The 14,941-nt window shown below is 47.1% G+C and overlaps 1 protein-coding gene across 1 annotated transcript in view; it reads left to right on the top strand.

The window, feature by feature from the left end:
- ABCA12 (ATP binding cassette subfamily A member 12) overlaps positions 1 to 11,497 on the top strand; it is a 94,375-nt gene extending 82,878 nt beyond the window's left edge. The window contains exons 44-54 of the mRNA XM_074146031.1: positions 25 to 184; positions 1,370 to 1,638; positions 2,287 to 2,497; positions 5,288 to 5,397; positions 6,006 to 6,150; positions 6,293 to 6,427; positions 7,811 to 7,914; positions 8,470 to 8,562; positions 9,017 to 9,122; positions 9,730 to 9,867; positions 11,378 to 11,497. Of these exons, the coding sequence (XP_074002132.1) occupies positions 25 to 184; positions 1,370 to 1,638; positions 2,287 to 2,497; positions 5,288 to 5,397; positions 6,006 to 6,150; positions 6,293 to 6,427; positions 7,811 to 7,914; positions 8,470 to 8,562; positions 9,017 to 9,122; positions 9,730 to 9,867; positions 11,378 to 11,497 (1,591 nt within the window). The remainder of the gene's footprint in view (positions 1 to 24; positions 185 to 1,369; positions 1,639 to 2,286; positions 2,498 to 5,287; positions 5,398 to 6,005; positions 6,151 to 6,292; positions 6,428 to 7,810; positions 7,915 to 8,469; positions 8,563 to 9,016; positions 9,123 to 9,729; positions 9,868 to 11,377) is intronic.
- The last annotated feature ends 3,444 nt before the right edge of the window (positions 11,498 to 14,941 follow it).

Raw genomic sequence — 14,941 nt, 5'->3', positions numbered from 1 at the left:
CTTTGCACTGTTGACAATTTATAGATATGCAACATTTTCATGGATGTACCTGCTGGCTGGGGTTTTCAAAGAAACAGGAATGGCCTTCATCGTTTATGTCTGCGTCAACTTGTTCTTTGGCATCAATACCATCATTACTCACTCGGTTGTATTTCTGCTCTCCCAGGAAAAGGCCACGGATCAGGTAGGAACCCTACTAACACTAAATCCTTGCTGAAACAACAGGAGGCTTCTTGTTGAGTTTGGTGGGTTCGATCAGGTCCTTAGCAGCTGGCTGGCTTCAAGGTATTTGAGGTAGACCAAGCAGTGGACGCTAGTCGCAGGACTTAACGGGGTTCCCTATAGACAGGACATGAGTCCAATGCGAATCTTGCTTGTCTGTAAATCTGCACCCCAAGCAAAGAAGGAAAAGGTGGTGACAGAGGGGAGGATATGAAAAGAGAGGTAGAAAACTGCCCGAGCAGAGAAGGCCAGGAGGTGGGTGTAGATGTTTGACAAAAAGTTGACGGAAACTTTGAACCATTCTGAAGTTCTTGTAGCACGAAGTGTGGAGTGACAACTAGATGTCATTGCCCCGAGTCTGACATGTGCTGCATTAAGCCCAGCACTGCTGCCTGTCATCTAGATCTGTAATGCAATCATCTTCTCCCTGTGAGGATGAAAAATGACTCGGAGAGTGACGATTCCCTAAAGTAAAGCCTTCTCTTAAACTGAGATATACTTGGGAATCACTGGGATAAAATGTACACCTTACATTTAGTTTTCTTTTTTCTTTTTTTTTTTTTTTTTTATAAAGGGCAATTGCTTTGTAAAACAATAGCTGGGTTGGATTTTCCTGTCAGTGCTTGTTTAGCAACCCCTCTGGATTTTAGGGACGTGGAACTATGACCATCATCTATCCCTCAGTGCCCCAGTGGCGGGGAGTCAGTATCTTTCCATGCTAATTTACTGCCTCTCCACTTCGCTGTGCGCGCTAATCCTTTCTTCTGCTAGAAATGTACCCCATCTTTATGTGCAAGAATTCATAAGTGTGAGACCGTGCAGGATTCAGCTCGGGCTTGCAGGTGGGTTTCTGGCTGCTGCACGCCCAGGGTGAGGCGGATGGAGCAGCAGCAGCGAGGGACTGCACTGGGAACCGGCTGCTGTTTACTATGGGTGATCACAACCTCTGAGCTGCCTGTTGACTTTTCTGACCTTGTGCCTTCGAAACGAGCCGTCTCCAGAGCTCTTTGCTCTCAATTTATCTCTGCTCTGAGACACAAGCAAATCCCAATGTAATTGTTACACTTCAATCCCACAGTAAAACCTATGAATTTATTCTATGAATAAAAACAGTGACTGACTGCGCGGCTTTTTGGGTTTTTTTCAGGGCTTGCGTGATCTCGCTGAAAACTTGAGGCACGCGTTCCTTCTGTTTCCACAATTTTGCTTTGGCTATGGCTTGATCGAACTGTCGCAGGATCAGGCGCTGCTGGGCTTCTTAAAAGCCTATGGGGTGGACTACCCTGACAAAACCTTTGAGCTGGACAAGACCGCCTCCAAGCTGCTTGCCATGTTTATCCAGGGCACTGTGTTTTTTGCCATTCGTCTTACAGTTCACGACAGGGTGATTCAGAGAGTCTGGAACAACATACTGGAGTAAGTAGCATCTGGAGTCTCGAAATGAAAACGGACCAGCGCTCACTGGTTTAGTTCTGGGCTCTGGCACCATCGTTGTCAATTATGAAGCCCGTAAATTTCCAAGACACTTTGCAAACATGGAGTAAGTTTTCTCTGGCAGCAGTCCCGGTGCCTGCCAGTAATTAGAGCATTAACTAATAGTGAAATAGTTTACCCGAGTCCCTTGGTAGTCCTTGCTGGGTGAGATTATGGCCCTCATTTCAGGGCTCTGGGTTTGGTGGGCTGATGTTCAGCTGGTTGGTAAGGAGTCAGTCCATTGACAGCCTCCTGTGTTTGAATCTCCCTGTATCCTCCGGCTTGGGTGCACACAGGGAGGAGCAAGAACAGTCCTGTCACCTGCATTACAAGTGTGTCCACAAGGCAGGACCTCCTTCAGCTGGGAATATTTGCTGAAAAAGAGGAAAAAAAAATAGGCAGAAAGAGAACATTGGGTTTTTTAATTCCCTAAATGGTTCAAATATCAGGAGAGAATAGAAACTATCTGTATATCTGTGTATGTTTGCACACCCTGGGATCTCACGGGAATGCTCCTTAGTATCCCAAGCACGTAGACCCACTTCTGTCTGCTTGCCAGAGGGTAAGGTCTCCTCTCTGCCCTCCCCATAGGTTCCTGTTTGACAGAGTACATGGCAAAGCATCGCTTCTGCCACCTGCGGCTGAAGAGGATGGGGACGTCCAGGCAGAGAGGAACAGAGTGGAGTCTGGCAAAGCTGACTTCGATGTGGTGCAGCTCCAGAATCTCACAAAGATCTACCACCTTCCTCACAAACGCATCGTGGCTGTGAAAAATATCAGTCTTGGGATTCCTGCTGGAGAGGTAAGGGAGAGGAAAAGTCTGCGGGCACCTTCCACCCTGGGGAGGGAAACTGGAACAGATCCACAATCCCACTGTCATCTTCTCTCCCAGTCCTGCCGCTGTTCCAGCATGACAGTAATGGTTTGTTCTGCTCTGGCCTCCTTCTTCCTTCCTTTGCCTTCCATATTGATTCTTGAGGTTGCGGTAGTGACTAAAGGCTCTTGGTGGATTTGGGACACCAAGTGACAGTTTGAAGGCCCTAGAAAGAGTGATGGGAAAGTGACGGACCTGTATTCAGAGCAAAATGTCTGCATGCTGTGTTTGTACAGCACCTAGCACAGTGCAGTCTCGGGGGGGTCACTCGCATTTACCATATGGTAAATGAAGGCAGCAGAATTTGTCCAGTTGCAATTATTCACCTAAGCTGCACGGGAGACAGTGAGTCCGGCTTATCTGCTTGTATTTTCCCATCCGGGAAAGACAAATCACTTCAGCTGAACGCGAGTTTTCACGAATCGGGACTTTAATCTAACTCTAAAGAAAAAAATCATTCTTTGGTCTTGTCGGTGCAGTTACCTTTAAAAACACTGACTTACGAGAAGAGACAGGAGCACACAGAGCACCTCTGAGACCCAGAGGAAAGTTCACGTGGCCTCTGGAGACCACATCCTACCTCAGGCTGAGCCCCTGACTTGTGGGGAAGCTTGGAAGTAATCCTTGGTAACTGCTTTTTTTTCATTGCCTGGGTCCCGCTGAGATACTGGGTGTATGGAAGGATGTAGGGTGCTGGGCCGGAGGTCAGCAGCCTCGGATTGAGGCTGTGGCGCTGATCTTTCTGGCAGAGGTTTTTTTTTTTTTTCCAAGCCACAACTGCCATCCAAGGGGTTCTAACTTCTGGCAAAAGCCAGCCCGAGGCTGGTGTTAGCAGAGGCCATGGCCCTGCAGAGCAGACTGTGCGCAGACACTGTCCCTGCAGTGGGATGGGCCGGGAAGAGCCTTGGATCGATGCTGTGCAGCTGCAGTGGGCCCAACACGTTGGGGATTTTTCACATCCGCTGGTTTGTACTAACCCTGTCGAAATAATAGTCATTATCAGCCCGGTGGTGATTGCTTATGCAACACACAACTGCGCATCGCCAACCCTAGCAATAAAACATAGATTTTTAGCCTGAGCTACTGAACTGCACTACAGGGAGCCAGTTCTTAATCTTATTAATGTAGTGCATTAGTGAGATTATTTGACAAAAATCTTGTGTCGCATTAAGGTTTTACCAACGACAGCACGAACCTCGCTCACCTCATTCCTGGGAATAGCTCTTCTCCTGTCAATGGGAGGCTTTGCACAAAAGAGCTGATCAGGATTTGGCCCGTCAGATGAGCTTGCTGCAAAAATGCACCTTGCAGTAAAAGGAATGACTCTATTAGAGACACATCCTTGATTCTTCACCGTATTAAACGAACAGTCCTGATATAAGCTGCGGTATATTGCACTATAAACAACCCCCATTATAACGTTCGTATACTCCCAGTACCTCTGCCTCTCTTGCAATTCATCTTGCTCAAGGGTCCAAAGAAAAGAAGAGACAAAAGCAAGGCTTTTGACACAGTCTCCCACAGCATCCTCACAGGTAAGTTTAGGAAGCGTGGATTAGAGGAATGGATAGTGAGGTGGATTGAAAAGTGGCTGAAAGACAGAGCTCAGAGGGTTGTTATTAGGGGCACAGAATCTAGTCGGAGGTCTGTAACAAGTGGAGTCCCCCAGGGGTCAGTTCTGTGTCCAGTCCTCTTCAATATATTCATCAATGACCTGGATGAAGGGATGGAATGTACCCTCAGCAAGTTTGCTGATGATACAAAACTGGGAGGAGTGGTTGACACACCAGAAGGCTGTGCCACCGTACAGCGAGACCTGGACAGGCTGGAGAGTTGGGCAGAGAGGAACCTGAGGTACTTCAACAAGGACAGGTGCAGGGTGCTGCACCTGGGGAGGAATAACCCCCTGCACCAGTACAGGCTGGGGGCTGACCTGCTGGAGAGCAGCTCTGAGGAGAAAGACCTTGGAGTCCTGGTGGACAATAGGGTGACCATGAGCCAGCAATGTGCCCTTGTGGCCAAGCAGGCCAATGGCATCCTGGGGTGCATCAGGAAGAGTGTGACCAGCAGGTCAAGGGAGGTCATCCTCCCCCTCTGCTCTGCCCTGGTGAGGCCCCATCTGTAGCACTGTGTCCAGTTCTGGGCTCCCCAGTTCAAGAAGGACAGGGAACTGCTGGAGAGGGTACAGCAGAGGGCTACAAAGATGATTAGGGCCCTGGAGCATCTCTCTTATGAGGAAAGGCTGAGGGACTTGGGTCTTTTTAGTCTGGAGAAGAGAAGACTGAGGGGGAATCTGATCAATGCTTATAAATACTTAAAGGGTGGGTGTCAAGAGGATGGGGCCGGTCTTTTTTTCAGTGGTGCCCAGGGACAGGACAAGGGGAAATGGGCACAAATTTGAATGTAAGAAGTTCCACCTAAACATGAGGAGGAACTTCTTTCCTGTGAGGGTGGCAGAGCCCTGGAAGAGGCTGCCCAGAGAGGTGGTGGAGTCTCCTTCTCTGTAGACGTTCAAACCCTGCCTGGACACGTTCCTGTGCAACCTGCTCTGTGTGGACTTGCTTTGGCAGGGGGTTGGACTAGATGATCTCCAGAGGTCCCTTCCAACCTCATGTGATTCTGTGATTCTATGTGCTGAGCGCTCATCTCAGAGCAGTATTTCTTCTGCATTATAAATACAGCACGGTTACATTTCTACTTTTCTTCCCCGCAACGCAGTGCTTTGGCTTGCTTGGTGTGAATGGAGCTGGAAAGACGACCATCTTTAAGATGTTGACAGGTGATATTGGAGCATCCAGCGGAAGGTTGCGGGTCCAGGATCATTCTGGGTATGGAGGATGTGATTTCTGGGGAAGGCGCGTGAGCAAATCAGCCTGGGAGTAGTTTTTAAAGCTGGGTGGCAGAGGAAAAAAAATGTAAAAGTCTGAAACAAAACAGAACAAAAATAAATAAGGCAGGGAATTTTATCCTTTGAAGATCATATGGTTGCTTCCCTAGGGGTCTGTGTTTTGCTGTTGCACCTCTGCTGTTCTCAGTGGTGTTTCTTCCACTTCCATTCCATTACAAATGGGATCAGACTCTCGTCCTCAGCTGAGTGTGATCCCACTCCCGAGCTAGCATCTGGAGACCTGCAGGACTCATCCCAAAGTGCTCTTTAATAGGAGTGGGCTCGGTGGCAGCTGTGCCATCTGAAGTGCTGACAGTAATTGGAGAACTACGTACTAGACATCGGGGCTAACAGGCACCGCAAATACAATTCCTCCTTTGCAGAACTGAGGGCCTAAAAGCTGAACTTCTGCAAATTCATAGCGTTTTCCTTCAAGGGTTGGGGAAGGGGGTAGGAAGCAGGAGAAAGGGTTTTACTCTCTCCTGTGTAATTCCAGAGTGCATTGGCAATTCAGTCTGTTTTAAATGACTTGCCAACTTCCTTACGCAGGTCCTTGAATGACATTAGTGAGGCACACTGGTCACTCTTTGGCTACTGTCCTCAAGAAGATGCCTTGGATGACTTGCTGACAGTGGAAGAGCACATGTATTACTATGCCAGGCTCCATGGCATCCCGGAGAGAGAAATCAAAGGAGTGAGTAACACTCGGGCTTGACTTAAAGCATTTTTCCAGTTACTGAGAGCCTCTACATTGATTTAATTAGTCTTTCGATAAATACGTGCATGGCAATATGTGCCTGGACGTTGTTGTGAAAGCAGTACTCTTGCTCCCATAGGTTGTACTACAGCTTCTCTACCGGCTGAATCTGATGGCCTACAAAGACAGAGTCACCTCTATGTGCAGTTACGGCACCAACAGAAAATTGTCGACTGCTCTGGCGCTCATTGGGAACCCATCCATTCTGCTGCTGGTGAGGAACGGGGGCCTTGTTGGGGGAAAGATGAGCAGATCTCTGGGCTGGCAGGGGTACTTTGACAGTCTAGCAAAATGGCCTCAGGCACAGCTTACGGGACATTCTCCAAATGCCCGTGCTTAGCCTGACAGCATACGCATCAGAGGAAAGTTTAGATTCCAGCAAGCACCCAAATTTTCTTTGAGGGCATAAGAGAGTGGCGAGTCTGCCAGTCTCTCCGTTAACATCTTTCAGGGGTCAAAAATCGATCCTATATTTGCCAGTTGAACCGTCCTCGTTCCCTGCTCTTTCTCGGGTTTTTTGTGTGTGTTGACAAACCTGCACAGTCTTGCAAGAAAAGCGGCATTCAAGGCTCCAAATCTGTAGGACAGCAAATGAGCAACTTCCCTCAGGATTAGAACATAAAACTATTTTTCTAGGTTTGGTTTCCCCTTTTGTCTTTCACTTTGAACTTTCCGGTCCGTCCGTGAGAGATGCCATTGCTAAAATACACCTTTTTTGTGCAGTTTTGGAATGTGTGCAGTGCTCTGTGAGCAGGTTTCCTGATATTAAATTTCATACCTAGTGGACATAAATCTCCCTTGCCCCAGCTAATATTAAGCCCAGCGCTGCTGCCTTTACTTCTGACCACATACACACACCAGCGCTCCAGCTGCTTTTGTGAGAGGAAAAAAAAAAAACTCAATAAAAATAGAAGGTGGGGAAATTTCCTCTGTACTGGCTGCTGCCTGAACCCAAGCTGGTTTATTTCTGCCTTATGTAAGGCGTTGTCCTCAAGCATAACGATTTGTCCATTGGAAATTGGCTAACAATTTGATTAGCAATGCATAAGATGGGATTATACCATCTCTCATCTCTGGCTTCCTGTCTTTCTCTAAATGGAGAAAGGCAGCACTCGCTTTGTCAGCGTATGAGAAGGAGGCAAAACGCAGGTGCATGTGGGAACCAAGCGCCGGTTGGTAGTTTCTTGTCTGAGATGATGCCTGCGGTGTTTATGGGTAGTTAAAACACCATGGTATTAAAACGCACAGTAGGGTTGATCTTAGACAGTGCTATCACAGCCAGTCAGTTCCTCTAGAGTCCAGTGAAGGTTGAGAGTTTCCAGTAGGTGCCAGAAGGTCTGTCCAGTTCCAAAGGGCAGCGAGGATGGAGCTCTTAGTCAAACTGATTTGCTTCTGCTTGAAGGGAGTGTAGGGTGTCTCAGTCAAATCCATAACGCAATTGAAGGTAATCCTTCTCCCTCATCTGTACCAGTGTAAGCTCTCCCGTTGGGTCCTTATTAGCAAACATAACACTAACGATGAACCTAAAAAGAGCCCAAGTGTTAGGAAGATCAGATTTTGAGTGCAAATTTACATTCAGCCCTGTCTTTCCCAATAGGATGAACCCAGCTCCGGCATGGATCCAAATGCTAAACGCCACCTTTGGAAAATCATCAGTGAGGAAGTGCAGAACAAATGCTCGGTGATACTCACGTCCCACAGGTAGGGCTGGTTTGGCTCTGTATCCAGATTCAGGGTCTGCAGGAGGTATGGAGAGGCCTTTCCTTCACACTCCCCTTTGGTCCTTGCAGAATTTCAGGGCACGGAGCTATGACAGCTTTGGGGGTTTGTTGTGAATGAATCATAGAATGGTTAGAGTTGGAAGGGACTTAAAGATCATCGAGTTCCAACCCCCCTGCCATGGGCAGGGACACCTCCACTAGAGCAGGTTGCTCAAAGCCCCATCCAGCCTGGCCTTGAACACTTCCAGGGATGGGGCATCCACAACTTCCCTGGGCAACCTGTTCCAGTGCCTCACCAGCCTCACAGGAAAGAATTTCCTCCTAATATCTAATCTAAATCCCCCCTCTTCCAATTTAAAACCATTACCCCTTGTCCTGTCACTACACTTCCTGACAAAGAGTCCCACAACACTTTAGTACTCTAGGGAAGGTAATAGTCTCCGATCACTAAAATAACATATTTTTTTAATATATATATACATTATACATTATACATTCTCAATGACTGACTAGACTTTCTTGGTTGGTTTTTCAGCATGGAAGAATGCGAAGCCCTCTGTACCAGGCTGGCTATTATGGTGAACGGGAGTTTTCAGTGCATTGGCTCTTTGCAGCACATCAAGAGCAGGTCAGTAAAACGTACCTTATTCACTGTTACTGAACGGCACGTGGAGTTACGAACCGACAGCTCTGAGGGCTCAGAACATGAGACCTTTGTTAACAGGGCATCAAAATAACGTCATTTTCTGGTTTATTTCTCACTACGCCATTGAAATTCTGCGTTAACTAATGCACTTGCCGCTCTCTCACAGCCTTTTTTCCCAGAGATGTGTTCCCCGAAGTAATCTGTTCACCGCTGAAAATGCGAAATGCATGTTAGGGTTGAGCTTCGATTTTATTAGTAATCACAATAGCTCGGCTGCTTATTAAGATTCACTCCAGGTTAACATCCCTGACCCCATTCAAGCTGCACTCTGCTTGGGTTAGATTTCCCCAAAGAGGCTGTGCAGCGCTCTCAAAGGATTTTCTTTATCCGCTTCTCTTTCCTACTGTGTTAATTGTGATTTTTCTTTTTCCCCTAGGTTTGGAAGAGGATTCACTGTGAAGATGCACTTAAATAGCAACACAGTTAACACCGAGATGCTGACAGAGTTCATGAAGTCGCATTTTCCAAACACATGCCTGAAGGTAAGCAGGACAAATGCTTTCAGGAGAGGCCCTCTCCAATCCCTTCAAATTAACCAAAAGGATCTTGTTGTCCAAGGAAGCGTTGGAGCACCCAAGTTCCTTGGTGGCTTAAATAACTTCAGCCAAACAGCTGCAGTGATCCTGTAAGGCAGCTGTTAGGTGACCCTCTGCCTCCGTGAATGGTCCCAACGGAAGCCTAGACTGCATGGAGATGCACTTCAGAGGGTAATGAGATGGTTGGGTGCTTCTAGTAACTGAGTAACTGTAAAACCAGAGTAACTGAGTCACAAATCCCATCCATTGTCCGTAACCCCATCTCTGCATTAATCAAATCAGCCCGCTTGGAGCTGGAAAAAGCTATGTTCTACCCTTAAGCTTCCAGCTCTGGGGCTTAGTATCATCTCCCAGTCACAAAACCAACAAAAACTTCCAATGGGGAAACACCAATCGATACCAGACAGTAATATTCCTCATCTTTGCGAGCTGGGAGGAAAGTTCTTGGCTCAGTTCCTCTCTGCTTTCGTTCTCAGCCAAACAATCATCAGATCGGTTGGCTCTTTGTAGGCAGCAACCTCTTAACTTTACCCCATCATTCCTGTTCCCACAGGATCGGCATTTCAACATGGTGGAGTATCACGTTCCCGTCTCTGCAGGAGGGGTAGCAAATATATTTGATCTCCTGGAAGCCAGCAAAGCAGCCTTCAATATCAGGCACTTCTCAGTGAGTCAGACAACGTTAGAGGAGGTAAGGAGTGAAAGATGTGTGGCCATCCATTTCAAACTGTTAACAGGGGAGCAGACTGATGGTTACACATAATGGACTGCCGCACACAATAGACTACATTTTGAAAGGGATTTCCATCTGTGTTCCTCCTGGGGTTACTTTATCAGTACTACTGCCTCCAGATACCTGTGCTGGCGCTAGGAAAACGCACATAGAAAGCTGCCTGTAGCATAAAGGATCTGTTCTTCCCTCTGTGACTGCGGCCTCGTGCGTGTAGATGAAGGGCCAGGATTATGTGAATCACCCCTGAGTCCAGTGCTAGGCTTCCTAGGGGTGGACTTTTCCCACCAATCCTGGAAATTTGCTTGATTTCGCTCTTTCTTGTACGGTGTTTGGGTTGTAAGTTCATTTCGCGTTACTCCCAACTTAGCATCATAGAATCATCTAGCTTGGAAGGGACCTTCAAGATCATCTAGTCCAACCATCAACCTAACTCTGACAAAAAAAAACCCCATCACTAAACTATGTCCCCCAGCACCATGTCAACCCGTCTTTTGAACACCTCCAGGGATGATGGTGCCTCAACCACTTCCCTGGGCAGCCCATTCCAAGGCTTGATAACCCTTTCCGTGTAAAAATTCTTCCTAATATCCAATGTGAACCTCCCCTGGCGCAACTTGAGGCCGTTTCCTCTTGTCCCGTCACCTGTGACTTGGGAAAAGAGACCGACTTTCCATTTTCCCTTGGAATAACATTCCCGCTGGCGTTAAAATCTTGTAGGAAACACATCAGCTGAAGGGATGCCGCAAGGACTACCCAGAAGAAATCATCCTGTTTGAGCATCAGCATCTGATATATTAGGTCTGTCCCAGAGACAGGAGCAAAAGCTGCAGCCCTGTAATCCTACGAATTGTCAAAGGGAGATCTGGGGGAGGAGGTCCTCAGTGGTGTTTAATAAGGGGCAGCGGTGAGAGAAACGGGCAGAGAAACCGCAGGAAGCCCCAAGTCGTGTTTTGTGGGAGGACAGCTTGGATTTGGGTATATGCAAATGTGATTGCAGGTAGTGTTCTAGTAAGAGTATTTTATGTATTCATTAGATACCGTTCAAACAAAGACCGTTAGGTGCGATTATATATACCTGTCTATAAAATACACCGTTGTGCGTGCATGGATGTCAATTATATATAGACAGATGGGTTTATAAAGTAATAATATAGCTGTATTGCACTGTGATCAAAATGAGCTACCACCCGGGTATTACCTCGCTAGTACTTTTGAAACACGAGCTGCAGGACAATTAGGTTTTGTGCAGGAATGGCTGCCTTCGCATCCCCAGTGTCGATTCAGCAGCGCAGGAGTGCGGATCCATTTATTTACATTAGCCCATAGGAGCCCAACATTTGCAGCTCTCCATTCCCGAGCGCTCTGCCCCGACCGACAGTCAAACGAACAGCAATTCCTTTTATATATTAATTCATCTTATAAATTCTTTATGCTGTCACGTACTGAATGTTTTCCTTTAAACTTCTAGGTTTTCATCAACTTTGCTAAAGACCAAGCAGATCCTGATGGCACGGATGCGGATCCTGATGTGACACTGGACAGCTCTGAGACCAGCAGCCAAGACAGCACCATAAGCTCCATCTATTGAAGGGACCCGACCACAGGGGATCGTAGAAGCTGGGCAAAAGATCCGATGACTCCCTTGGGGTTCCTCCAGCCCTGTTCTCTATGATTCTGGGATGGTGGGGATAAAAAGTCACATTTTCTTAGAGTACTACTTTTTTTTTTTTTGATATGCACTTACTTTGTTTCTAGGAACACGGTAAGCATCTAAGACTGGCATTTGGTTACAAATCAGGTTGGTCTTGCCACAGGTTCTTTTTTTTTTTTTCCCCAGTTCTTGTTTTATGATCATTTTAATGCCTGTCAGGACTTAGTTGACATCATTAGCTGCTCGGGGCAATTTGCTTACAGCAGAAAAGGCCGTGATGGAGCAGAGGAGCTGTCGGCAGTGCAGGGTGTTTGACAAAAAAGCTGCCCTCTCTGAAAGCCCACGCTCCACTCCTTGCTCAGCGACGAGACTTTTGGGGGACCAAGAGAAAGTTGTTCAGTTTTGACAGGTTCCCCACTGCGCAATAGGATTCACGGCCTTTCCCGGCCTCACGGGGGTGTTGTGAGGTGTTATGTACCGAGAGTCACACATGCCGTTGGTGGGGGCCGTCTTTGGTAGTGACATAAAGCTTCTCTGTACGTGTGGGTTATTTCAGTACAAATATAATTATTTTAAAAGTCAGCACTTCCGGTGGTTTTGGTTTGTTGCTGTAGTTTATCCCAGCTCTCTGGAACTCCTTGAGTAAGTCCTCCAGTCCCGGGTTCTTGGTACCCAATGGAAGATCATTCCACCAACCAGCCCCTTTCTTCTTCAGGGCTTCTCCGTTACAGCAGCAGAATGGCACGAGGCAGGTATATTGGTTGAATCCTCTTGACACGAAGTTTGCTTCATAAGGTTGTGTTTCCCTGAGCGGGGTAAAAGCAACGAGCTTCTCCCTTGCTCAGAAACCTTTACATCTGCCCCTGCCAACCTCCCTCCCCCGGGGGGGCTCTGCCTCTGCTTCCTTTTCAGCGACCTTCCTTCTCGACACCCGAGTGGTGGCTGCCCCTGTAGCTCTAGAGCTGTGTTTTCCCTCGTAATAAGGCATAATTAGCTTCTCCTTCAAAGCCTCTGCCGACTGGCTTTAAGTGAAACCTCTGCCTACCTTTGAGCAGCAGGCCCCCGGTAGCCGAGTTCAGCACACCAGCACGCACATCCTGCTTCCCCCCACCCCCCGAATCATTAATAGGTAGAATAGTTTAATATCACTCTTCATTATACGTATCAGCATAAGGCCTCAAAACCCACCAGTTTTGGGTCAGGGCACTGATGTACATGGTGCTATTCAAGCACACAATGAACTTAAAAACTCTTTGAGCTCAATAAACTTACGGTTGCTGGTAAAAGAGATTTTTTTCTTCCCCTCTTCTCCCCCCTCCCGCCCCCAAGCTAATTTGAGCCAAAGGAAAATTTAGATGAGAGCTTCAACGACACGTCTTTCTCACCCTGACCATCAGGGGAGTTTTACTAGTTCAGTCCCCGTTTGATGCTAAGGCTTGCTGAGGTATAAACCACACAGGGAATAAGTACTTTAAATATCAAGGGTGTTGGGGATTTTACAGCGGGATACTGAACTTCAGAGTTTAGCTACTGCAAGGAGGTCATGTTTTCCCCTTGATCTTGGTGTAAACTTCTTACTTGATAGCAGGAGGAGCTTCGTTATGGATGGGAAGGTATTATCAAGCCCTGAATTATGCCTCAACCTGCTGACTGTAATTAAAACTGGAAATTCAGCTTCTTTCCAGAATGCATTTGACACCTGCAGTTTATAAGTAACTGAAAAAGCTGCCCAGACATTCATTGTAGCTTCTATTATTATGTCTCCAGCTCTGCAAAAGCTCTTTTTTTTTTTTTTTTTTCTCATTTTCATTGCATATCTTATACAGATCACAGTATAAAATTAAGCTTTTCTCTAATGGAGGGCTTGCGCTCCCTTGCAAAGGACTCGGAGCATGAATGCCAATGATTTAAATGCAGCCTTGTAATACCAATCAGAGTATTATTTTATTATGTCGATGGCTTTGCAACTGCCAGTGAAAGATGGATCTTCAGACTCTGTCCAGATGTACTTTACATTTAATTGAGGGAGACTGATACAAAGCTATTCTTTTGTCCCTTTAGAGCCTACTAATCCAAAAAAATAGGAAGTGATTCATCGCAATACTTCAGTAAGTTGCAGTTTAATTGGGTAAAATAGACTTTTCAAAAAAAAAAAAGTGAAAAGCATCCTTTGAATTTCCACCCAATTCTGGCATTAATAGGAACATCTGCCTCATGCAAAATGTGTCACAGCCGTGATATACGCTCCCCATTTTCACTTGCAGGTAAAAATAAAACATCTGCTGTTGCCATCAAGTCTGTAGGTATTGGTCCAAACAAGCCAAAGTTTACATACTTAAGGGAATTTAATTGAAACCCGTGGAGAAGCAGTTACAACTGTTAGGGGGTTGAAGCATCTGGCAAGAAGATTGTATATAACATCACCAGGGGCTCGATTACCTCTTGTGCCACGTTACAAATGTCCCTACTCCCTGCAGAGCCCCACAGACTGAACGTGCCCCTTCCGGAGGTAGGACGCACCCCAGGCTCAATTCCGGGACGACGAACGTGGAGGCTGATGCTATCCTGCCCCCGAACACCAGCTCCAAGTTTCTCACTGCCCTTTCGTCTCCCCGAGGAGCGCTGATTCTGGTTCCGGGGGTGACCAGAAATACAGAGCCCTGCCTAAGGAAACTGATAAAATCTGTCTTAAAGATTACGAGCAGGCTGTACGTGTCAGGGGAAGGATGGGGACACTTCCCTCTTTGGTGCTTGCGCTAATCTTCGCCCTGCTGATGCGCGGCTGTAATAGCAGGTGCCCTCCGTTGTCACCCCCCTCTGAATCCCCTCAGAAATTTTTGCTTTACGTGACTCTGCTTTCAAAAAAAATCCAGGCGGCCAACAAGCTCGGTTCTTTCTTTGGTCTGAGCAGGGAGGTCAGATCATTGACAATGTTGACCCCTGGTGTCCCTGGAAGGGACAGAGGAGCGCTCTGTGTACCACCGCACATCACCTCTCCAGGAGCGAGAGACGAATGCTGCAGTCCAGGGGCGGGGGGGGGGGAACAAGCTTTTCATCTCACTTCAATGCAATCTCACTTCAGCCGCCCTAATAACCCTTGTTCGAGGCAACAGGGAGCAACGGTACCGGGCAGGCCCTGCCGGAGTGATCACGCAGCCCCTATGTGTTAATTGGAACTGTGTGGGCCTCAACTGAGCTCAATTTAAAAATGCTCTCAAATATTACAGACACGGGGTGTACACAGTGCAATTGCTAAACAAGTCCGGGGCCAGGGAGTCAAGGAGGAATTTCATAATTGGTTATGTGGATTGTGAGACTGATTCAAATCAGTTTTGTAAATGGAGCTGTGGACTTGGAGACAACAATTCATATCTCCATCCT

This window comes from Numenius arquata, chromosome 3 (assembly GCF_964106895.1).
Source record: "Numenius arquata chromosome 3, bNumArq3.hap1.1, whole genome shotgun sequence".
Taxonomy (NCBI): domain Eukaryota; kingdom Metazoa; phylum Chordata; class Aves; order Charadriiformes; family Scolopacidae; genus Numenius; species Numenius arquata.
The sequence above is the reverse complement of the archived record's forward strand: the minus strand, read 5'-3'. Positions and strand labels throughout refer to the sequence as shown.